Here is a 26,080-nt window from a genome sequence, read left to right as displayed (position 1 = left end):
GTGTGCAGGTGATCCTCCACTGGCACTTTTCTTATATAAACAGGCTCTATTTTGATGCAGTTTTATGTACTCTGGCACCTCATGTAAACTAAAAGTACAAAAACAATTTCCCAGTAGGAATCATTTTATTTCAATTGTGAATCAGAAAATGGTTGAGAGGCCACTCGACACCCTTTTGGGGGCCAGCTTTGGCCCATGGGCCATAAGTTGAGTATCACTGGTGTAACAGATCTAATTTCTAAGATGTCATCAGTATGCAACATCTTTAGAAAATCATAACAAACAAAAAGTACTCAGAGCCCTCAGATGCAGTGTTGCAGACAAATGTATTTGTTTATTCCCTCATTCCTAATGCACTTCAGTCACAAAAATATTAAAAACATAATAAAAAAACACAAAGACATTATATTGTCTTACTTAAGTCTGGCAAAAGTTACCCTGCAAGAAAAAGGCAAAGATGATGGCTCTCTCTGATCCACATTTTTAAAAACCTGCTGCTTAGAAAGTACTACTTTTAATTTTGGACGAAGGGCCAGAGCAAGTAGAAGCAGCGTTGCTTTGGGTGGGTCGGACAGCTGAAGGAAATCGTCTGGTGTCTTTGCAGAAAAATGTAGCACATCTTTTCAGCAGGAGAGAAAAATGCAAAGGCTTCCTGTGGTTCTTGGGTAATGAAGTTCAGTGCATCAGAGCGCCCACTGGACTGTAAACACCTTTGACATGGGCAAGGCCAGGCCGGTCACTGTCAAAACCTGTGGGAAGAGAAAGACACGAACAGAGTTCAACTTTCTGTTAGATTCTTTGGATGGATTAGAATCTCGTGATGAATAAAAAGGGAGGACACAAAAGACAAACAAATACAACCAAACGAGGAAGCAGACACATATCTGCAGTATGATGTTATCTTTCTGTGGAAGACACACACTAAAGGTCGTAGTGCTGAGTCACGCAGAACTCACCTTTGTGTCACTGCGGTATGTGAAGTTCCTGACTTTGTCCCCATTGGCTAATACATACAGGGGTGGTGAGGGAACCCCGAAGACCTGCAGCCCTCCCAGCACCAGACCATCAAGGGCCCCATCCAGCCTGAGGGGATCACTCACCACCTGAGACTTAAGGACACATTTTTCTTGTCTAAATATACCAGGACAAAGTAATGTCAAGGTTTTTAAGCATTCAAAAGGGACAGTTCACCCCCAAATCAAAAATACATATTTTCAGTCTTACCCATAGTGCTATTTGTCAGTCTAGATTGTTTTGGTGAGTTGTTGAGTGTTGAAAATATCAGCTGTAGAGATGTCTGCATTGTCTCGAATATAATAGAACTAGATGGCACTCGGCTTGTGGTACTCAAAGCCCCAATGAGTACACTGAAAAAACTCAATAATCCACAGACCTTGTAGGAGCTATTTTCTGTCCACTAAATCACACCCACCAACCGCATCACTGTGCAGAATGAAGCAAATGTCATGGAAAAATTATTGAATACAAAAGTATTTGAATGCAATCTTGTAAAATAGTAATTGTATGAATGCATGACTCATCCATGATCAAGGTTTAGGTACTTTCGGAGGCCTCAGAGTCGTTCACTGTCTGCATGCAGACATGTGAGGAGGCTCCAGGGTGTCTGAAGGTTACGATACGGTGAGATCAAGACCTTGTAGATGTTCAGTATCCAGTGTTAGACACAGATGTCTTATGTCGGAAATACATTTTACAAGGGCGAATCATTGTTCTGTTTCTTTAGGTTTTTGGTGTGTCTTTGTCCATGTTCGTACTGTAACAAGAGCTTCTCGGATCCGGATCGAATTAATTTTAGAACTGATACAAGATGATTGAACGAGAGTTTTTTCCACATCTGCGAGCAACTACTGCCATTTCTTTCAAACCTGAGGGTGAAAATCTTTTTTATTAAACTGAGATTGAAGTTAGGGTTTTATTTCACAAACAAATCCTGTTTCTCCTCTGAGGCCAAAAAGACTGGTTGGTGTAACATTTCTATCTGTTCAGGATTACAGTGATCTGTTGTACATGAATGTATCTGCACATTGCTTGCATATGTTAGATACTGAATATCATACTGCACTGAGATCTGATACAAATCGTAAAGCTCTCACTCATCACTGTTTGCTTTATTCCAGGGCTGATTGGTCTTCTTTTACCTTAGACTCAGTCACTGGTACTTGTTCATTGATATAACATTACTGTGTAAACTCCCTTCAAACATTTGCAGTTTGACTGAAAAGAGATCTGACTGTCGCTATAGTCTGCGATCTCTAGATTTAGTCCTGTTTTTTATTCCTTGTGCACGTACTGAGCTGTGAAAGAAAGCTTTTATGTGCTCTGCATCCGTCACTTAGAATAGCCTCCAAAAGGATGAAGAGAACTGGTCCATCTGCCTGAATTGGAAACTCTCATAAGTACATGGGAGAATGAAATGATTGGTACTTGTCACTGTGCGTAGGTATTTTAATATTTCTACATGTTCACTGTGTATCTTTTATGTTTTTTATCATGGTTGCTGTCTGTAACTTCTTTTATGCTGCTGTCTTGGCCAGGTCTCCCTCGAAAAAGAGACTGTTACAATAAAATAAACTACTAAACTAAACTAAAAGAATAATAAATAATAAAATTGAACTTACCTAGCATCACTGAGCTAGCTAAGATCACAGCCCAGCTGAGGAGGACGCCACAAATGTTTACATCTCACGCTGTCATGAGGACGACCCTCTTGTCCCTGAGTTGATGCACACTTCCTTTTGCGCGGTGATACAGTTAGAAGGTGCATATAGGGTGTATATAGATAGAAAGAAAATAGTCCCTACATGAAACTGCTCACAACAAGGTCTGTAGATTATCTTGAGAAACCAGGTCTTGATTTCTGCAAAGAGATATTGCTGTTGAGTTTTGGGGCTTTGAGCACCACAAGCTGAGAGACGTCTAGTTCCATTACAGGGAGAAGGCAGACATCTTTACGGCTGATACCTTCAACTCACGGCAACTCACACCAAAACAGTCTAAATTGATAAACAGCACTACAGGTAAGAGGAAAAATATGTATTTTTGATTTGGGGGTGAACTGTCCCTTTAAGAAAAACTAAATCATTCAGTAAAGAGACTTTTGAATCAAGTAGTAGCGCAGTAACATGCAAAACATTGACTCATCAGCTTTCCCAATGCAAATATCACTTGTCTCTTTCTTACCTGCCCAGCCATGAAGATAATGTAACAATAATTTCCCATTTCGAAGGTGTCAAGACTGTCCCCGTCATCCCAGAACAAGTCCCCCCAGGCCCAGCCGCCCGCTGACAGAGCCACCGTCAGGAAGAAAGGGTTCCTGCGAGAGGCTGTGGTTGTCAAAGCAGGCTCCTTCACAAGAAAAGCAGATCAATGAAAACATTAAATGATACCAAATGCACTCTTCTCTCCAAATCCTTTCAACAAATTCCCAGCTTTTAGACGTCAGTCAGAATGTCATAATAGTTCAGCCTAACAACGTTTGATCATAAATGTCCATGACACAGTGATTTTACTGACTTGCTGCTTAAATAAAAGGGTAACAAATTAGTTTACAAAGATGCAAATGTCGAGTGAAAAATTATTTTCCTTCACTGGAATAAATCATTCATGAACAGTGGCTAAAAAAAAGTTAAGGCATTACAAAATGATCTATAATATATCTATATATGAACTGGAATCTCAGTCTTTTGTCAGGTAACTATGGATTATCAAACAGAACCTTACATCATGTTAACAATGGACATAGAAGCGCACCAATGTGTCAGTTGTTAGCCAAGAAGTCGCCTAGCCATTCACATCAGAATCGCATTTCTCCGTGCTTGTGTGTCTGTGTGTGTCTGCTTGTCTCTCGCGCTCTCTGTTTAGACACAACTGACAAATATGCCAAATAAGTGCACAAAAGAGTCAAATAATTTCTATCATGTTGTTCATTTATATCATTCATGTAGGATTATCAGTGTTTTAGTTGTAGGTTTTCTACCTTTTAAGCAAAACTAACTTCCTTTTTCACTGGTCAAATGGCACTAATTTTAAGTACTTGTATCTTTCTACTGCATAGATAGCTCAATATTATAAAAAGACCATCGTTCCTGCAGTGAAATACTTCTTCTTTTATATTGGCACTTAAAGGAAGTGGGCAGTACTCCATGTAAAATCAACACACTTTTAAGCTCTTCTGCATCCAGTTTGAACACGTCACAACAGTGTGAACTGATGTACTCAGCTGATGATAGTAAACTGTAATACCTGAAAGAACAGTAAAACAAACACTGGTACACTCTGCTTGTTGATCTTACACTGGCCTCTTACAAGATTGAGCTAAACAGAAGCAGAAATTCTAAGCAGGAACTTTAAGGACTTGTTTCACTTGTTTCAATTATGCATTGTGGGTTTTTCTCCATCCTCAAATACTGTATTAATAATTCATCTACCACATTTTGTCTCATCCTGGACCTGAAATGATACAGAAAGTGCTAAATCAGCAGAATGAGCTGCGTGTTGGCAGCAGACACCCACCTGCTGGGGGATAATGTGTCCTTCCCTCACGTGGACATTTATGGTGTCCAGAGGAGCTGGAAGGAGCAGGTACTGACCCTTACTGTAGAAAGGCTGACCCTGGAGAGCAGAACAAAGATGACCAGACTCCAAAGGCAAACATTTCAGTCATGTGTTACCACAGAAAGCATCAAATATGGTGACCTTTAACAGTACGAACAAAAACTGATTACAGCTTTGCAATGACGTTTGGTTTAGGTCTCATCTACAGTGACGTATCATCAGGGTAAGTAAAGATAAACGTCATTTTGTAAACCCATAATACTTCATAAAATAAACCTGTATTTGTAATAGTATTGTTTAGTCTCATGAGCTCTTTCATTTGTGTATTTATTCAATAATTTAGATGTTAAGATGAGAAATTAAGCAGTTAAAATTAGTTAAAATAATCGGTAAATAGGCAGTGCTTTTAATCCCCATTCACTATGAACTGCACATTTACCGAAATGTCTGTTAACTGACTGCAGATTTTAAGATTTTGAGGGTCTTTATTTTTTGTTTTAAACTTTTTTTAAATGTCCTTTTGTGCAGAATTGCCTTGCTGGCCTGTTCTATTATAAAGCACTTTCGTGTATGAAAGGTGCTTTAAAAATAGAAATAATAATCATAGTAATTATCATTATTATTACTATCATCATTATTGATGTCCATGTAATTATAGCCATTGTGGAACAGAGTTGAGGTACTCACATTGTGCAGGCTGTACCAAGTGCCAGGGGGCAGGTAAGCAGCCAGCTCTGATGCCCCTTGCTCTAACACTGGGCTAATGAGAAGTGAACTCCCCCACAGGAACTGCCGGTCTATGGTCTGACAGTTAGGGTCAGAGGGAAACCTAAGAAGGATGGATAGACAAAGAGGATAAAAATAAGGCAATGTTATGAAAAGAGAAGCATGTGGTTTAAATAATTTCATTTACATAGAGGACAAAGAGGAGAGGACACATACTCCATGAAGAGAGGCCTGGCCACAGTTTCAGCAGAAGTGTGTGCATGATGGAAGAGTGTGTAGAGGAACGGGAGAAGGGAGTAGCGAAGGTTCAATGCACTCCGCATGGCTGCCTGGGCCTTCTGTCCAAATACATAAGGCTCCTGAGGCTGAGGGACACAGAAATGCATAATGACTAGCTATAGAGTTACCTCAATTCATAATAGATGAAACAGATGGACTGCTCTATAGACTCAGTGGAAAAAACATTCAGGGCACACCACAATGTCCTAAAAAAAACTTGAAAAAAATAAAAGCACTTGAATTAAGTCAGTGATTACACAGGTTAGCAAACAGACACAAACATGCAGTAAGTACACAGGCAGACATAAAAACAGTGTCTCTGTCTCACAGCGTTCAGGTTGTCATTGTGGTTTCTCATAAATGGGTAGAAGGCCCCGAGCTGCATCCATCGCACACACAGCTCCTCAGTGGTGTTTCCTCCAAAGCCACAGATGTCCGCCCCCACAAGGGGCACGCCGAAAAGGCTGAACTGCAGCACCGCTGGGGAACAGGTGCAAAAGGTCAACTACAGCCATTAAATGATCTGTGGTGTCTTCAAAAATATATACAGTATATATTTTAAATCATTTAAAGAAGTGTCAAAAACTACAGCTATCTCAAACCAATATCCCACTTAATAATCACATGCATTCAGACATCTGTGACAATGTTTGAACATATACAACAACACAGTTAAATGTCCTCACCTGGGATGGAGTATCGAAGCTGCTCCCAGTCACTCCGAACGTCTCCTGTCCACACTCCAGAGAAGCGTCCGATGCCAGGGAAGGAAGAGCGAGACAGGACAAAGGGTCTCTTCCCTCGTACCTTCATAAGAGCGCTGAGGACGCCAACCAACCCCGGGATGAATGCAATATAAAAACAAATAACAACCTCAATGACTGCCTTGCGATTGTGTGCTTTCACAAACCAGTCAAGTTGCAGATTACAGTTTACATTCATGTCTGTCCAGACTCATATGTGGCCTTGACAGCTGGCGATGCTTAAATGTTGCTGTGAAGAAGCTACATATTCTTAAACATGGATGCTTCACACACATCTTCAAGCAGGCATCAGATGATCTCTACAATCAGCACAGTTTCAAGGCGGGCGCCCAAGATTGGCGTCACCAATTTAGTACCTGAACAAATGTCTGAGTTATGATGTGAGTGATGTATGATGTTGAGTAACAGCCAGAAAAATATTTTTGCAAAGCATTATAATGTCAGAAAGAGGTTGACCTCTGACTTTTTGGATATAAAATGTAATCATCCCTTCATCATTTTATTTATAAGACATTTGTGTCAATTTTTGTCATAATCATAATAAATTCTTGAGATATGGCCAAATCATCATTGAGTCCTAGTAAACTTCTTTGCCAAATCTGAAATCCGTCAAAACCCTCTTGAGCTATCACATTCACAAGAATGAAACAGACACAATGTAACAGCGACCTTGACCTTTGACCACCAAAATCTGATCAGTTTATCATCAAGTTCTAATGGACATTTGTGCCAAATCTGAAGAAAATCCCTTGAGGTGTTGTTTAGATATCATGTTCACAATAATGGAAAAGACAGGCGTATGGAGAAATGGACAATATATTCTATTCCATATGTTCTGTGGCATCACACTGGGCTCCAATGTACTGAATTCAGAAAAGAAATTGGCCTGTTCTCAAAAGTCTTTCTGTCCTTTTACACCTTTTACAATTTTAAAATACTCAATAAACACACACTAGCACCCACACAAGAGTAACATAAATCTCAATGAGCTACACCACTACTTATACTAAGCTGAGCTAAGCTTTTATGCTTGGCAAGAAGATAAAAACATGCATAACTTGCCTGTCAAATAACGTCAAGAGACATTTTTGTTACAATGGTGTGTTATCATAATCCTATAGAGTGGATGGTGCAGCAATAGTTTTTTTTTTTTACTCATTTCTGCTATAAAATTATTGCATAATTTTATTCTGCTACTGATTGCTTCATGATCTAAACACTGGTTCCAATTTAGGGAGTCCCAACCCCCACTAGAGGTCGCCAAAACTTCACAGGGGGTTGCAAAGCCGTGTTGATTTTAAGGGGTGTGAAATTTTTTTCATTTTAAATCTACAGTAGGCCTATATCTCAGCTTTTCATTAATTTAGTATTTTTAAAATTTACATTCATATTCAAGATATAAACTCACAGGATAAAGACATGAAAACAAATTCACAGAGCCTTCACTGTCTGTTTAACAGACTCATCCTGCACTAAAAAAGTACCCAGTTAAATAACCACAGAGCTAAAAGAAGGATGGCCAAGTTTCAGGTAGAGGAAAACACTGAATCTGTCAAAAAAAGACCCTGATAAACTATGCATTATCACTAAAATAAACATATATATATATATATATGAAATATTCACAGGAAATAAATTGTACAAAATTCATCCAAATCACTTGTTTTACAAAAAAACTCCCTGCATTTATTACGTTCACTACTTGGGTAATTTGTACAGTTTATCAGTTGTTTTATTTTGTTATTGTTATGCAATGAGCTTTATATAAAATATTCACAAAATAGGTCACTTAGTCAGGGGTCTTCAGCTTACAAAATAGATAGAAAAGCAGTCACTTGAGGAAAAAGATTGGGAAACACAGGCCTGACCTGTGCGTGGCAAAGGCTTCTGTCAGTCCGTACATATTGTGCAGGTTGTAGTGAGTGGAAAGCTTCTGCTGAGCCGACATACAAAGAGTTCCCGAGTTCAACTTGCCTCCAACCACCCCTGTTAGCATGACAGTCAGAGAGACACACAGGCTACAAATAAATGCAGCATATGAAGTAATTAACGGCAGTGGTCGACAGATTGTCGGCCTGGCTGATTACTGTATCTGTGTTTTATTTAATGAGTGCAGAAAATATTAATTAATGAAAAAGTGTGTATTAAACTCAACCAGCCTAAGGGAAGGCTGTCTGCAATACATGCAAAAATGTATCAGCATGGGAGGTACTTTTGCACTGCAAGGGAGCTATTTTCATTCATTCACATTTTATTTAAATTTTCCTGAAACTTTATTAAAAGAAAGTTGCAGGGAATGTGCTGTATATGGTGTTGAAGATTTCAGTTTTTATTAAACATTTGCTAAAAGCATTTAAATAAAGTTTGCGTTGAAGTTTGTTATATTCCAAATTCAAAATTTCGACAAATATTTTAATTTCTATTGCAAATGCATATCTGTCAGTCATCAGTCTATCAGTCTCATTAAGTACTAATAATTGATTTCACTATTGGCCCTAAAAAGCCAATATCAGTCGACTTCTAATTAATAGATTAGCTATGCATCCTTAGCCATTTACACGGCATTATTTGCAATATCTATATATGTGCTTTTAATGTATAAACTGATTATAAATGGAAAACTAATAATATTTGTATACTTTTAAATGCTAGTAATGTGCTACACTGAGCCAAACACTTACTGGGTGTGTGGGGTGGATTCTCAAGATCAGTGTCAGGACAGCCCTCCACTGAACCCTGCACGAAACTGGCTGGTTCATTCATATCCTGGGTGGACCATGGCAGAAAAAACAACAGAGGATGAGTTATTCTTTATGTGGTTTTAAGGTGAACACAAACTAAACACAACCAGTCATGTGCATGTGCAGAAAACCTCACATAGTTCTTGACATAGTAGGGGTATTGGAGGCTGAATAACCTGTGCTTTGTGTGTTTTTGGATACTCACAATCCATAGACCGTCCACAGGAACTTTAGAATGAAAATCTCTGATGCAGTCCTCCCACCAGCGTCTGGTCTCTGGGTTGGTGAAGTCAGGGAAGGCTGTTGGGCCCGGCCAAACCTAAACACACAGTGTGGAAATGTGCATGACACAGGGACATCATGATGGGACAAAAACGCTCATATTCCCTGATAAAAAGAGGTCTAACCTTCCCGATCAGTATGTGTCCTGTAGCATTTTTAATGAAGACGTCTCGTTTCAGGCCGTCATCGAAGGGCAGGTATGTTCCAGGAGGGCTGGTGCTGCTGATCCCCGGGTCCTTAGACAGAAACCAAGAGACTCAGTAAGTTAAGACATTTTTGCTGCCATCTACTGCTCATTCAGAGAATTACACCATACTAGTGCCAATTTAAACAACTGATGTATGTGGTTTTTTTTGCTTTTTCAATTAAATGCTTAAATATTTATGTCACACCAGGATAAGGATGTACTTCATGCCTCCCTTATGGAACTCCTCCACCATCTCCGGGAGGTCCCCAAATCGCCAGGGGTCAAAGGTGAACACCCTGCGCTTATGTGCGTAGTCCAGATCATTCCACTGCACATCCTGATGATGAAACAAAGCAAAATCATCTCATGGGCTGATTTGTTGATTTCTGGGATGTCAGCTTTGTCCAGTGCTGATGAAAACCAAAAGTTTTTGAGGATGTCACAACAAATTTTACATGTTACTGAATGTTAATTTGACTTGTGTTGAAGTAAACACTGACAATTCCATACATTCACAAAACCTATTTCTGAGTATATTCAATTTTGTATATAATAAATGCACATATGTAAGAAAAATGATCAGTGAGCTGCAATAATTACAGAGCTTTGTGAGTACTTCTTTGATTTACCATGGGGAATTTTGCATTGTGCATGCGTTGTGCCACACGCCGGGTTGTATTAGATGTTGTGTAACCCCAGCGACACAGATGAAAGCCCAGCGACCAGTAGGGAGGCATCATAGGATACCCTAGGGATAGATAAATGGCAACAGGGAAATGCATTAACACACCTGCTCTTTATCAATTACCTCACAGCTCCTTCAAATATACAGTACACACAGTGATGAGCTTTTACACTTATAATTCATTTCTCTTGCTGTATGTAAATATGCCCATTCTTCTTGTTACTCAGAGATGTGTTACTGAATGTCAGTGCTGAAAAGACATACCAATGACCTGGAGGTACTGTCGTATAACGCTTTGAGGGTCAGGACCCAAGAAAACATACAGGTCCAGGACTCCACCGATAGCCACCCAGGTGAGAGCGGGGGTCGGCTGCAGTATCACCTCTGCAGAGACATTTGGAAAGATATTAAGCAATAATTATTATCTGCAAATGTTTGAAAAATTGATTCTGTGCAGAAAATGAGGACAAAAGAAATGACACGGTGATGCTGTGTGTGTATAATTGGAAAAGATCGATACCGACTGCATTGCTGTTGAGAAGGAAAACTCCATGTGCCAAGCCGTCCTCCTCCTGCACGATGTAGAACGGATGGGAGCCATAGAGGTTAGCATCGGCCTGTAGAGAAAGACAAGTGTTAACATTTACAACCTGAACACACAGCAGGAAACAGGCAGGGAATGACAAAAGCCTGACTGTTCTGCAGAAACGACTTGATGTAAAATGTTCAAAAGTAATTTGAGATGTTTAGAACATGCTATAAATTAAAAGAAGGGCATGTTTATATTTTGCATAATGGACATGACTGAAATGTCCTATTAACCCGGAGTTACACTAACATTTTTGACTTGTGGACCATTCAAACAATTCAGTGACTACTTGCAACCCTTTATTAAAGGTGATAACTTTTATGGTAAGATTTTTAGAAAAGGACCTAATATGCTTTTCCATGGCTTGTGTCATTTATTTAATGTTATAATACTAGATTTTCATATTGACCATGGCTAAAGTTTCAATTAACGAGGTTATTGTATGTAGGACTAATCCCTGCGAGCAAAAACAGCAGGCGCCAGACTGTTCTGAATACTCTTTCCAACTGTTTTTTACGACTCTGCAGTATGACATCATAGTGTGCCCAATTTCTTTAAATGGTCATCTGCTTCAGGCACGCTACCTCAAGTGTTTACATAGCCTACACTGCTAAATAAAGCTATATGCTACCGTCAGGAAAACATGAAATTTTGGATTTTATTGCTACTGGAAGATGTCCATGTTGTGTTAGAAGGTTTGATTGGGGATTTTTCAGCAGGTAAAAAGTGCCTCTGTTTTAGTCATCCCTCGACTGCAATGACAGCGCAGAGAGGCCAAAATATGACAGACAGTGAAACGCTGATCAATCTGAGCAGACGAGGCTCTTTCGGGGCTATAAAACTGAGCATTTCAGAGAGAAGATGAATGCAATTGTCCAGCAGAGAAAATATAGGGAAGATAAAGTGTTTTTTGATCATTAAAAGCTTGTAAACACATTCTCATAGAAGCCCAAAGTACACGTATGAAACTGAAAATGAACTTAACAGGTCATCTTTAACTTTTGTTTTATGTGGGTTTTGGAGACTGGAAGAGTTTAAACTATCCATTTCATCAAGATTAGAGTGGGAGAAAAAAAATCACACAGCAGGATTATGTTATGTTCCTGTTTCATATTTCGTTAATTGTCTCTCAGGCCTTTCAAACTTTGACTTTAGAGGGGTCCCAAACCTCAGGTTGGGAGCAAATGCAATAGACTCACATGAGGCGCCATGTCTTTATTCCAGAGAGTCAGAGAAGTCCAGTTCAGATTCAGGAGGAGGGGGGTGTAATGCTCCCCGAGGCCAGACACAAAGGAGGAGGCCAGTGCAGTGGACAGCTGCAGGTACTGATCGGCAAACAGGAGCGGAGCGACCGTGGTATTCATACTGTACAGGCAGGACATGGAGAACAAACAAACACGGACTATATGATGAATATAATTAGGACAATCATCACACCACCGCTCATACATGACTCATAAGATAAAATCACACAGAAGACTTTTTGTTATCATGATAATCAGTATAAATAATCAATGAATTATGTATACTTCAATGCCGTTTTTTTTTTTTTGTATTTCTGCATTTCTGTAACAGAAAAACAGATGCACTTTTATAAATGCACCCTCATTTGTACTTTCAGCTCTTTGTATAAATGTGTATATACAGTATAATTTTACTATTTATATACAGTACATTATGAACCTAAAATTACAAGAAAACACTTTAGTAACTGTGTTAAATGAACTTCATAATGATGTGAACACACTGCCAGTAATAAAACTGGGTTAGAACAATAAGAATAGGCACAAGCTGACTAAGTACGAGTAATTAAGTTGTTGATAAAGATGGACATAAGTAAGAATATATACAGGGCCGGCTCTACCCAATTTGGTGCCCTAGGCGCCCTAACCCTAACGGGCACCTCTGCACATAATTTAGGAACATGTCACTGTTTATTTATTTGTAATGTTAATATATATATATTTTTCTAGACAGAATACACTAAGTGAAGGCGCCAGTGGGCATAGAAAATTAATATTTTATTATTATTTTCCCTTGAGGCCAAGAAGGACTGGCAGTGTGGCAGCGCCCCTCCAGCAGATGGCCCCCTAGGCGACCGCCTATATCGCCTAGGATATACAGTATAGACACATTTTATAGACGCCATCCATATAATGCATTATAGACTGAAACTGAACAGAAATACTCACATCACCCTTTCATTAGATTTTCGCCGCACGATGAAGCCAAACGGGTCAGACTGGTATTCAGTGGTAAAGAGGGCATCTTGGGTGTCAGCTTTGCTATGAGGAACTCCACCAGGGAGTTTCACTTCATATCGCTGAGACGACGGGTCCTTTAACTTAAGAGAACACAAATGTATTTTTTTTTAACCAGCACATCCTAATAAACGATATGTATAGAATGGTAAACGATCTAATCTCCTGATCTCATACATATGAATGAATAAAATAACTTTTTATTATTGAATTATTCACACAATTACACCCAGGCAACATGGATTTACATCACGCTGCAAATTCATATGTGCTAGATTCACAGTGCTGCATGTATACATTTAAGCCAAACTATTTATTTTGGATATGCTCTGATGAAGGTCTGATAGACTGAAAGCTCAAAATAAACGCTGCATAAATGAAAGTATGTGAAAATCTCTTCTATCACTTTGGACAGACTGATGCTTTCAGCACCCTATAGCAAATTTTCAGCAGAGTTGAACTGTGATTATCATGCATAACACACAGGGCTGCACAATTAGTCAGAATATTACTGAAATCACAATCAGGCCAAGTGCAATATCCAAATTGCTGGAGCTGCAAATTTTTAATAAAGATAAAATGTGTCATAACGTACCATCATAAATGAAACATTGCGGTGCTACAGAGATCAAGAAATCACATTTCAGACGTAAAGGACACGCTCGTTTGGTACAGACCGAACCATCATCATGATTCTAATATTCTTTTCAGTGAAAATGAAATGCAAAAATAACTATTCCCACCAACAACATGACTCATATTGCACTCATAATATCTGTCAAAATAATCACCTTTTTTAGCATATTGTGAAGACCCTAATTACAAACAAAACTATTAAGAAAAAATTACTCCAGCAAGTTTAACAGCAACATATTCACATCTTTGTTCTCTACAACAAAATTATAAATCACTGACAAAGACTTTTACTACATAATATAGGAAAAATTCAACTAAATTTTTCCCTGGCTTTTGTGACAAAGTTAGCAAATGAGAGCAGATCAACATCAAACATCCATTACAAATGTTTGATCATCTCTACACCTTAATATTTCTGTTGAGCCATTTCATGGAAAATTTACTCTTTTAAAGCTACAGTAGTTAAAATAAATTCAATTAATTGAACAATCATAGTATGCACAATACAAAAGACAATGGCATTAATTTTCCACTCTCCCAAATCACACAGCTCATACAATCTGTTTTCCTCCTCTTGTTATATCTGCCAACTTTAATAGCCAGAGAAAAAATGGATGCATGACAATATCAGCACCTCAAATGTATTTGCAGATATTGGCTTTAAAATGAAATATCAAAGTCAGCCAACATGCTGATTCCTTCCCATATGACAAAGCGAACATGTACAAAACATCATCCCTAATTTGAAATATTTTCATTATTTTGGGTTAGGGTTAGGGTTAGGGTTAGGGGAAACTACATACACTGAAAAGCATTTGTATTTTATGTTTCCATCTGCTGCTGGGGCATCAGAATAAGAGTATGCATAAGTTCATTCCACTTAAAAAGAGACTGGTTGATCACTAAAATTAGGTGGGAGAAAAAGTACATCAACACTGGTATAAGTTATCAGCCAAATAAATTGTTATAATAATAACAATAATAATAATAACAACAACAACAACAACAACAACAACAACAACAACAACAATAATAATAATAATAATAATAATAATAATAATAATAATAATAATAATAATAAACTTTATTACAGACTCAATGATCCAGATAAGAGCAAGACAACACATACAAAAGATGTTATATACTATATCCGCATACTGGATGATCCAATATGGTGCATCCTTAAGAGGAAACATTTTTACTCCTGCAATACATTTCCCATTCAGACTACATGACAGTTATCTACACTTGAGATGCAAATCCACAGGTAGCAGAGGAAAAAGCAGGTACTCACAGTGAGGTGTAAGCAGCCTGCAGGCTCTTCCAGGACTTCCAGGTGCAGAGTGGAGATATCTCTGGGGAGATATGAGGGGGTGGCACGAGTCAGGGTGGCCCCCTGGCCTCGCCTGGTGGGAGTGAGCGGACCCATTTCGTAGCCAGGGTACAAAGTGGGGTAGAAGCACCAAGGTGGTCCTGTTAAGTTGGTCAGAGGGGCGTAGCAGCACCCCCTCTCCTCACACTCTGCCTGACCGGCTGTCCTGTCCCTGGCACAGTCAAAGCGGCTCTCTGGGGCCACGGTGCATCTGTTATCTCTGGAAATATCAGTCTCTGCGGTGCTTTCTGCGCGGACTCCGTTTGTCTCCACTGAATTATTATTGTTATTATCAAGTCTTTCGTGCGCTTTGGTATAATAAAGTATAAGAATAAAGTACAGGCTCTCCGGTGACATGGTGGGTTTGTTGACTTGTGTCAGGTGACATTTAAGCCGAGCTCTGCGGTAACACACACACTTTGTGCCTCATACAGTGTAAATATTCAACCGTAGAGTACCTTGTCGTCGTTACAGACAGCCGGTATGAGTATTTAGCTGATGGAGAATCACTTACACTCAGTTTTGTTCATTTTGTGGCGTTGAACCGTTTTTCGCTCGGTGGGGCAGCGACATTAGTTAGCTGTTAGCTCGCCATTAGCTATCGAGCACTTCAGTGTCGGAGCTCTTATTTGGCATTTCCTCTCAGCCAAGTGGCAGACAAGTTGTGTAGCAAAAAAAGAGAAACGAACAGAGTTTAAGTGAAAAGTATGTCTACAATAAAATACCATATCTGTAGCAGAGGAGGCGAAGCGCAAGCTAACGTCAAACTAGGGCAAGCATACTAGGACAAAAGTGCGAAAAACTACTGCCACTACATCCCCTCCTCCCTTTTCCATATCATTTTTTGGGGCATACAAATTGAATGGTTGAATGGCATTATTCTTTAAAAATCTTGGCAGAAACTGTAAAAACAGAAATTATGACTGAATTTTCAATTTCAAAAGGTCCCTGGATACATCATGTGCGTTTCTGTCAGAAAAAACAACAAACAAAAAAACAAAACAAAAAACAAACAAATCTGATGTTGAAATAGTGCCATTTCATCAAAATCATTTCATTCATTTAAAATTTGGCCAAAAAATTAACTGTTTTCATTGACTAACCAGTTTGCATGATAAGACTGAAAAAAACGGGGGAGGGATTTTGTATTTAACTTTTAGCGTCAAAGTCTAAGTTTTAATGTGCTAATTAATTTATGGTGGGAGGAGGGTCATCCATTTCCACCATGCAGTCACTCAAGGTGGCTAGAACAACAAAGCTATTAGTTATTTAAATCAAGATCCATTCTGTGATGTTTGGTTTCCTTGTCTAATTATCACATAGTGATAGGCCTATTTTTGTAATTATTTCAGTAAAATATCTATCATTATATTATATATTATATTTATATTTACCATTTATTTATGTGCAATAACTACTTTGATGTGCAAAAACCCAGTGCAATAACTACATCCATGTGTAATATTTTATATTCAAATGTTGGTAATCTGTTGTTTTATTTATCACACGGTAGTAACAAGAACAAATGCACATTTATATTATACTTTAGTGTTTAGATATATTTATTTTATATTAGTACTTATGTTTAAGTTTTATTGATATATTCTACACTTTCCTACTCTTTTAAGACTTTAGAATGGGAGCATCTGTAACTAAAGGCAATTTCCCTTCAGGGATCAATAAAGTATTTCTGATTCTGATTCTGATTAACTATTTTATGTGCTGTATTAAACCCCCAAACTGCATAATCTAAATTATCTCTACTGATGATCAAGTCCTATAAAAAAAATCACATATGTTGCAGATATTGTGTGCCTTTTACACCTACAAATCTAATAACAACACCTACAGAACTGAGTTTTGAGTTTGAGTTAGTTAGAAATATCTCAAAATTAGGTTGTTTTTGAATCAGCATTGCAAATGTGTTAATCCTCTACTGACTGATCTGACAAACTTATTTCAGTCATAAAATCTGGCCACTCCACAATGTTTCTAACTAAATCCAAAATTTTGATTTTCAGGTCATTCTATAATTTCTGAGGCTGCATGATTTAGCTCCAACATATAATTAACCTTAAGCTAAGTTGCAAGTTCTACTTTCTTGAATTTGCTGCATTACGTACTCATACTTTGTAACTTTTAAAAAATATTAAAGTTCTTTGGAAACCATTAAAATTAGTTCAGAATCTTGTGAGGTGCCAAGTATAGGCCTACCAATTCTGTCTTAAAAAGTCTGCCACTATAAACTCACTATAAATTAATATATTCTGAAGAAAACATTATTATTGGATAAACTTAAAATGTTGATGCAATATATGAAAGAATTGCAACATAAAGGTAAAATTGAAGGAGATAAAAAAAACATTTTATTTCATTCGGTGACATGTTATGTATATATTTAAGAACACAATAATCACAGAATCATATAATCTGTCATGTTAATAAAAAAAAACAATCATTCAATATAATGGTATGTGTATATAAAATATAGTAATAAAAGTACAGGTAAGCACTGTAGCCATAATTTTCGTTTCATTTGAAGGATGTTTTTATATATTGTGTGAAGTGTAGGCTTTTCAATATCTGTACAACCATTAAACTCTACACTTCAAAACACATTTTTCTGTTGCACGTGTATACAAATTCTCCTCCAACTGTACACGTTCAGCTTTTTATACATTTATTCTCAAAACATATAAAATCAATATCCATGAAAATAGTAGCATTTAAATTCCATTTGTTTCCACATTGTATCCTGAAAAGTGTAGAACAGCAAATATAAGCAATCATGATCTACAAACAGATTAGACATTCAGGAATGGTTGGGATCACATTTCATCTTGTGTGATACACTTTTTTCTGTCTAATAGCAATCTAGTTCTCATAAAACATAGATAAAACATAGATAAAACATGAAAAATATGTGGCAATAAAAATATGTTTCAATTGAAGTGCTGTGCGATTTGACTGTTTTGGTTACCCAAAAGATAACACAAAAGGTGATCCAGTTAGCTAAATCAAGGCACAAATGTCCACTGGAGATGCATTCTGAAACGCTCCTTACTCCCAGGAGAAAAAAAAAAAACCTGACACACACACACACACACAAAAATAAAACAGTTCAACCTAGATACATAAATCTAAACAGGGATTTTAAGTTCGTATTTAAGAAGCATTAAGCTGTAGTAGCAAATTCGGTTTACATTGTTAGTACTCTGGGAATGCAGTTAACCATGTCGTAGTCCATGTTCAAACACACAAAAACTGTATTTTATGACTTTAGCTATGTACACGATATACACACCAGTAGAAGAGGGGGGAATGTGAATATCAAATTATCTTGCATTTTACAAAATGATACTTATTTTACAAATTTGCCTACAAACTATCCAAAGAAGGCTTGTGTGTTTTGAATTGCTCTGTGCGTAATCTGTTCTTGCTGTTGGTGATGGGGTGGTCCTTGAGCTATGTTCTAGCAAGGTGATGTACAGCTTATGTGACAGGATCATTATTCAAAGACAGTCTATTGTTTCACATTGATGTTGTAGGCAACAGGGCCTCTGAATGTGAACCCCAGGTAGAACGTGATGTTTTCATTACTGTGAGGCACTGAAGGTACATGAAGAGGCAGGATGTTGAACTTCTTTTTCCGAGGGCCTTCAAGGTACACCACTCCATCTTCAGTCCATCCAGAAACACGTTTCAGCATCTTGGCAATCTCTGGCATTTTCCATGCTTCACCCCTAAACCACTTCATTCGTTTCTCAGAGACTGAGAACACCTTTGTGACTCTTTCAAACTTTCTCTTGTGGACAAATTTATCCAATTCATTTCCATTGCCCAGGAAAAAGTGGGTGTAAATCCTTCTTTTCCTCTGAGGAATGTCCTTCATCTTGGTCCAGTAGTCTTTTTCCAAGTGTTCAACAGCTGATTGCACAATTTCGTATTTGGCTTCTTTCTCACGGTCTGTGTCATGATCCTCTGGCCAGAATAGCAAGGTGAGCAAGAACAGGGCACCTGGTAAACATTTCCTTTTCTCAGTTGGGAACTGATGACAGAGTGCCTGTAGATCTTTAAAATCAGCTACCTTTTGATTCTTTGGTGACAGGCAGTTCAGAGAAATGTGGGCCAATATGTAATTGATAATGTCCCCTTGTCCAAATTTAGCCTGAACTGGATTGCTGGAGTACAGAGAAATAATGCTCTCTAGAATACGTACTGCATCCTTCTGGTTAGTTAGCTTGGAGAGGATGGATGTTACATTACCTCCACCAAGATGATGGATGATCATGCGTTTCTGGGTATTAGTCAGATTGGCTGGGATTGATTGTCCATGTTGTAGACGTGCAGTAGAATATGCTTCACTGAAGTACTTCCCATACTCTGAGGATTTTTTTGCCAGCCATTTCAGAGGATTGCTTATCTTCTCCTCGGGTCTTTCAGCGGTCTCATTTTCATCTTCCCCGATGTCTGTCTGGAAGTAGCTGAGGTCTTCTGAAATCCATTCCAAGGCATCTTGCATTGTCTTGTGAAGTTTTTTCACACGGTCATGAAATGGTTCCCAGGCATCTTTAACTTCCTCTGGAATGTAATCTGTCAGCAGGTACTTCATACACTCTGAATGGCCATTTGCAAACACTTGGGTTGAAGAGATCAGTTTGAGCAGACTGCAGCCAACCTCAACTTCTGAAAAAAACCCTGAGCTGTTAACGTTTTCCATATCTGCATTAGCTGCTTTCTCGCATTCTTGAAAACACTCCAGTGCTTTCAGCGCAGTCTCCATAGCATCTGCTGTATTTTGGGCTGTCTTTGGAACATTGTCGTTGTCAAACGCTCTGCATTTAGCTTGGAACCATTTCTTGTATACCTGTCCTTTTGTGTCAAGGATGTATGAGTTGTTGGGCTGCTGTTTAGCTGCGGTCTCTGCCCAGTGTTTTGCCTCTTCAAACTTTTCGTAAGTATAATGAAGACGAGCAAGTTGTTGTGCAAAGAACGGATCTTTATGGAAACGCTGGAATGCTTCTTTTAGTAACTCAATTGCTTTGTCTGGGCATTCCTCTTCTTCACACACATGCTCAATCAGAGGAGAGAAAAGGCTATCATATTCGTCCCCTTTGCTTATTCTGGCTCGCCTCATGAAAAGTGCTCTCAAAAATGACAGATATTCGCCCCTTCCAAATCTGTGCTCAAAAAGCACTGTCTTGCAGAGCAGATCCATTGCCAAACTGCTTTGGGTCTGTTGGTTCCCCAAAAGTTGTTGGAGAATTTCCTTTGCAACAAGTGGGTGGATGATTCTGATTGATTCAATGTGCGTCTTGTCATCTCTCAGGTGCAAGAGGACCAGTTTGGCCTGATCACTGAGTGATTTCGCAAACTCATGCTGGCGAAACCTTTCCAAGCGAATGGTTAAGGCAAGCAAAGCTTCACAATGGGACTGTGAGATGTACGAGTTTTGAACGTAAGTGTTCAGCAGTGCTACATAGAGTATGAGGCGAGTAACAACAGATTGATGATCAATGCCATTGAGCAAATGTTCCACAAACTCTTGAACATAGTTCTCATTGAATTCTTCACTCATCAGAACAAATGTCAGTATGAAGTCAGGCGCATACCTTTCTTCAAGTGCCTTTAGTTTTCCAGAAAACTTTCTTTTCTCGTCAGCAGATAGTTTGTGAGTGACAGACACGTTCTGTAGTGGGGACTCCTTGCATCTTTTCTCTGGATCATGGGATCGTCTGCAGCTCAACAAAATGAAGCATAGAGTCCCATACTGGATTCTTCTGGTGTTAATGGCAACCTCTAGTTCATTCCTGAGATCATCTAGATATTCTTTGTCCGAGTCTTCAATGAGGAGCAGCACAGGAAGACATGTTTGTGGATCTTTTTCTTCATATTCTCTTAGTTTAACTGCATGTTGTGCAACATCAGCAGCTGAGTATGAAGGCTTCACAACTGCACACCTTAGCTCTTTCCTGTTGTTCCACAGCACTTGTCTTGCCACAGTGCTTCCACCGCTTCCTGGATGATGGTAAATGTTTATACTGTTCACCGGAGTTTGATCTGCATTCCTTTTCAAAGCATCACTTAGAAGTTTGGAAACTTCATAATAAGCATCTCTCTCAATTACCTCTCCAACATACTTGTGCTCAGCAAGCCAGAAATTCAACCAGTTCACTCTTCCACCCCGGTAGAACTGCTTTTCAATGTTTGTTTTCTCCTCATTGATAAATTCTTCATTTGTTTCACGACAATGATCAACTGTCAGAATTTCCAGGGAATACATCTGTTCCTCTTCATGGGTTTCAAGAAGACATGTCCCTTTTACATAGACTGGCAATTGTTTGGTACATGCTTTAACTGGTTGTACTTGCTGCAGAGTTGAATTGATGTGACTCATTTTCATCCCAACAACACTGGAGTTGTTCACAGTTTCTGTTGGACATGACCCCTCTGCAAAGCTTTGCCACTTCTGGAAGTTTGTCTGTGATTCACAGATGCAGATGATGTCTTCATGGCCTTCCATGTCTGTGAAGAACTCATTAAAGGTGTGCAAGAGTGGTTTCTCAACTGGTGATGTGAGAAGAAAAATGACTTGAAACGTTCCCTTTGGCAAGATTTGTTTACAGATCAAGGACACAGATTCCCGCAGGAAAGTCATTTTTGACTTAATCCAGGTCATTTCATCACATGGCATTTCACTTCCTTTGAAATCAGAACAGCCATTACAAAAGATCCAGCTAGTTTGCTCAAACAGACGCAAGTGGCGTGTGAATTCTTCGATGGTCATGTCACCAGGCTTCCTATAGCTCTGCAGAGAATGCATGTTTGCAGCATGATGCTGAAGGTATTTACTGCAAAGACCCGATTTCTTTGAGTCTGGGTCAAAGTCAAATACACAGAACATGTTCATGTTAAGAAGCCAGTCAATGTTGCAAAGATCATCAGGGTTGAATTTGTTTGTGACGAGTATGAACCATTTCTCCTTTTCAATAAATTTCTTCCCACTAGTCATTAGCATTGTGAGTTTTCGTCCGAGGTCTTGGCATAAGTCTGGGGCACTAAGGAACTGATTTTTCTCTGCTTCTTCTCTTTGGGCATCCCTGTCTTGGACTCGCTGGTAAAAATCACCAAGGTCTTCGTTGCTTACTTGCTCTGTTTTTGAACCCACTCTCCGCAGAATCATTTCTTTCTCATATTCTATTTTGTTAGTTGACTCTTTGAAGTTTGGTAGACGAACTTTATACACCTTACCCTTAACAACACTTATTGAAGGCACAATGTCAACCTCTACCACATACTTCTTTTCTGTGCTTTCTCGATCCATAACCTCAATGAACCTTGGTGGCCGCACACACAGGCGTACATGCTCCTTGTCCGAGGAAATACATTTTTCAATGTAGTCCAAAGCATCTACATAAATGTCTTTCTCTTTTACAGGGATGCCAATTATCTCACCATGCACGTGTCCTTCATCCTCCTTGCTGTCCATCACACCAAAGTGAATGGTGCCATTTGATCTGATATTTATACAGCCTATTGCAAATTTGAGGACCTCTTTGGCAAACTTCGCCTGGAGTCTTGTGCGATCCAATTCAGCAGCTGTAGCAAAAGACTTAAATTCATGGCATGGAGATATCAGATTAAAAGCACCTGATTCAGGCTGCAGGACTGTGTGTTTTACATATATGAACTCAATCCCTTCTTGATCAAATGGTCGTGGTCTGCAGTCTTCCTTCGAAGTCAACACGCATTTTTCCAGAGAAGTTTGTCTTTTCTTTAAGACATCTTGATCTCTCTCAGGAATCTCTGCTGGAGGATCTTCACTTGTTTTAGGAAGACATTCAACTGATGTCTGTTCTGACTCAGTTTTTTTGCCACCGGTGAGCTTTTTCTTCACCTGAGACTTTTGTTTGGAGGTAATGAGATCATTTCTCTTTTGAATAATTAAATGAGCAGGGCCGGCTTTCATGCCAATCTTTGACTTCAAAAAGTCCTCATCCAGTGCAAGTAGGATTTGTCCATCTACTTCTTCCTCATAGATCTTATTTATGTATTGCTCCTTGACTCCAATGGACTTTAGCCAGTCGCTCACTTGAGATTCAGTCCAACCCTTGGGAGATTGCTCAGGTTTGTCAGCTTTATAGTGAGAAAAGACAGAAAAAACCTATGTTTGATTATAAATAAAATTATCAAAGATGCACTACAGTTCCCTTCCACACTTCAAGCATATTTGTGGTTTGTAAATTTTAGAGATATTTGGCAATAGCACATAGATTACTGTAAATGCTGACAGTATTCTAAATTCTTCATTTTGCTGACATATCCCACAAAAAATTCAATGCCAACAATGTGTTTGTATCTAAATACCTTCCAACTTTCCTCTGCTATGTGGCTCTTGCCCACAAGCCCCTTAATTCCTATTGCACACTTAAATCCTCAAAGCAGTAATTTAATTTAAATATTATAATTTAAATTTTTTTTGTCTTTTGGGGGCAGAGAAACAAGCTGTACACACAACACTTACATGTCACCATATAATATTTATATGGAGACTGTTTTGGCAAACAAATGCCTATTTGCATATTCAGCAGAGACGAGTCAACGTTTGCGTTCATTTGAAGTCATGTTTCTGATCACCCTGATAGCTTAGGTCTGGTGTCTACCATGGCTCTTTAACTGCTAAATGTTCCACCATGTTCACCAGCTAGTCTCCAACTTTGTCTATTTAATCAGATTTACACTAGTGTTTTTGCCAAAAACAGCTGTAGGTGAAAATAACATTTATGAGAATGAGCAGTGAAATTAAACCAAAACAGTAAAGCTGTGGTCTGTAAAGCCACAACAATGTGTTAAAAATACTCTATATAATTTGGTGAAACTGCAGAGTTGGGTGAAAAACGTTGGTTTGTCATCATTAGTTTAACATTTCACATTAATATTTCACTCATTGTTAATATGACAATACAATACTACGCGCATCAAAACTCATAGAGGACTCACCCATGATTTCTTTCTCCTTTCATCTCATTATCAGGTTTGGTGTTTATTGTATACCCTTCTCTGCAAAAAACCAAGAACAAAACATACATTCATCCCATTACTGGTTATTATTATTATTTTATATACATACAGATGAATGTTAATGAAACTGGCACAGGTAGATTTATCTTTTCAAAGTTTGTTATTAAAGTTTTCAAACTGGAATCACAGACAGCCTAAAGTTTAGTTCCTAGTTATCCTTCCTTGTAGGGTAGTTGTACTGGGAGATGGTACTGCCAAAATTCATTCAAAATACTGGTAGATCATTTGCAAAAAAATTATGTTTTATTGTTGTTGTCATTATGATGTTTTAGTCTATTGTCAACTTGATATTTTGGTGAATTGTCATATGATTTAGTTGAATTACAATTTGATGTTTTAGTCTGTTGTCAGTTTGATGTTTGGTGTGTTTTCAACTTTATATTCTCGTGTCGTCAAGTTGATGTTTCAGTCTGTTGTCACCTTGATGTTTTGATGCTTTATCAAATTGATATGTAAGTGTGACATAAAGTTGATGTCAAGTGTGTCATCAAGATGACATTTTAGTGTTTTGTCAAGTTGGTGAGGTTGATGTCTAAAATCCTGTGGCTGTTGTCAAATTCATGATGTGTCATCATATTTGTTTGTTGTTGTTTTGTGTTGTTTGTTGTTGTTTTGTGTTGTGAAGAAAAATGTTTCTTCATTTACATTAATTTTCTTGATTTGCAATGTATTGAGCTCTCAGGGCCACCGTACAAATCAGCTGTCTGCTGTGGCCAAAAGCTTAACTAACCAGTAATGTGCCAAAAAAAGCAAAGACATTTTTTAAAAGATGCGATACAGAGCTGAGGGGAATTTCAGTCTTAGGTGATAATTCTTTGTGAGTTCATTACAATGAATGAGCCCTTTCACACACAGCATGTAATTCACAAGGGACTATTCTTAACAAAAAGAAAAATACAAATGTGTGTGCTCGTGTGTGTTTTTCTCCAAATACACCTAACCACCCTCTGGAATTATAGCCTCCAGCAAATCTATTTTTTAATGACATTAATAGTATTAATTATTGTTTTAATGTATAATTTTACTAAAATGTAACTGTCAAATGGATAAAACTACCGAGAGATACAGACTAAAAGCACAATAAAAGTATATAATAAAAGCAGAAATTTGAGGAAAAAAACTATGTTTGTCCAAACTACGATTGCTATTTATTCACTTCCGGTCTTTCTGAAATTTCGCATTTTTCCCCGCCTTTTCCCTGTAAACTCTTCCCGGGGAATACATACTTACCAGAAACCTCCATAATACCAAACATATTTACAGTATATAGCAATAAGCACGATTAGGTGGTAGCCTTTGTTGATTAGTATGAATAAAGATCTTTATCTTTAAAGATGAGGATAAATAAAAAATAAAGATAGACAAAAAGTAGGGAGAAGTAACTTTTTGTTCCATAATGTCAGCACCAGGAGGAGGAGGGAAACTGTTACACTACTAAAAATAAATAAAAACAAAGGCAACCATTGTTCTTACCTCGGATATATCCTGAGAAAAAGCCAGCCTTCTTCCCTTTTCTGGTAGATTTTTCTTTTACAAAACTGCAGATTTTCAGACGCTGTAAACGCAGTCGTTCAGTAACTTCACCACCGACGTATAAATAACTCGAAATGGATTTCTCTAGAATATACTGCTGGGCTGCACCCAGGTTCACCAGGTTTCGTTTTTGGGGAAATAGCCTCGGCATTAGTCACACACCTGCGCTGAACCGTACATCACAGTATCAGCCAACATGTAAGATGAGCCGAGCATAATATAATGTTGGCACAAAACAAGTCAGTCAAATACATGACAACACCGAATACCACCACGCACTGTCGAGAGAAATCATTACAAATTACTATTAAAGCCGCTAAATAACTATCAATGGTATTTCTTGTTTCAGAACATGTAGATGTTTGTGTT

At 38.3% G+C, this 26,080-nt stretch overlaps 2 protein-coding genes across 3 annotated transcripts; both read right to left on the bottom strand.

The window, feature by feature from the left end:
* Window positions 1-307: 307 nt before the first annotated feature.
* On the bottom strand, window positions 308-15,910 carry gaa (alpha glucosidase). The gene is made up of 19 exons (XM_042505602.2): window positions 15,020-15,910; window positions 13,021-13,172; window positions 12,028-12,193; window positions 10,760-10,856; window positions 10,504-10,623; window positions 10,184-10,302; window positions 9,760-9,891; window positions 9,493-9,603; window positions 9,291-9,404; window positions 9,026-9,110; window positions 8,213-8,330; window positions 6,267-6,400; window positions 5,909-6,060; window positions 5,518-5,666; window positions 5,263-5,404; window positions 4,534-4,632; window positions 3,202-3,366; window positions 957-1,109; window positions 308-749 (listed from the first exon to the last, which is right to left on the bottom strand). The coding sequence occupies exons 1-19, from the start codon at window positions 15,452-15,454 to the stop codon at window positions 684-686; spliced, it is 2,709 nt and encodes a 902-aa protein (XP_042361536.2). The 5' UTR covers window positions 15,455-15,910; the 3' UTR covers window positions 308-683.
* Window positions 15,911-17,440: 1,530 nt separating this feature from the next.
* samd9l (sterile alpha motif domain containing 9 like) lies at window positions 17,441-25,810 on the bottom strand. Of its 2 annotated transcripts, none has more exons than XM_088069204.1 (3): window positions 25,652-25,810; window positions 24,098-24,157; window positions 17,441-23,261 (listed from the first exon to the last, which is right to left on the bottom strand). In XM_088069204.1, the coding sequence occupies exon 3, from the start codon at window positions 23,064-23,066 to the stop codon at window positions 18,621-18,623; it is 4,446 nt and encodes a 1,481-aa protein (XP_087925330.1). In that variant the 5' UTR covers window positions 23,067-23,261; window positions 24,098-24,157; window positions 25,652-25,810; the 3' UTR covers window positions 17,441-18,620. The 2 variants fall into 2 exon arrangements, with proteins under 2 accessions (XP_087925330.1, XP_042361702.2); XM_042505768.2 differs by having other exon boundaries at window positions 17,441-23,233.
* Between the last annotated feature and the right edge of the window lie 270 nt (window positions 25,811-26,080).

The sequence above is a fragment of the Plectropomus leopardus genome, chromosome 18, assembly GCF_026936395.1.
Source record: "Plectropomus leopardus strain MGB_pleo_1.0 chromosome 18, ASM2693639v1, whole genome shotgun sequence".
Classification (NCBI taxonomy): Eukaryota; Metazoa; Chordata; class Actinopteri; order Perciformes; family Serranidae; genus Plectropomus; species Plectropomus leopardus.
This window is presented reverse-complemented; position numbering and strand designations above follow the sequence as displayed.

Excerpts from the sequence above, each read along its gene's own strand:
- gaa (XM_042505602.2), bottom strand. The coding sequence starts at position 15,454 with ATGTCACCGGAGAGCCTGTACTTTATTCTTATACTTTATTATACCAAA. Across the intron at positions 6,061-6,266 it reads GCTTCGATACTCCATCCCAG|CGGTGCTGCAGTTCAGCCTT; the intron begins GTGAGGACATTT and ends CCTGTTCCCCAG. Across the intron at positions 3,367-4,533 it reads GACACATTATCCCCCAGCAG|GAGCCTGCTTTGACAACCAC; the intron begins GTGGGTGTCTGC and ends TTTCTTGTGAAG.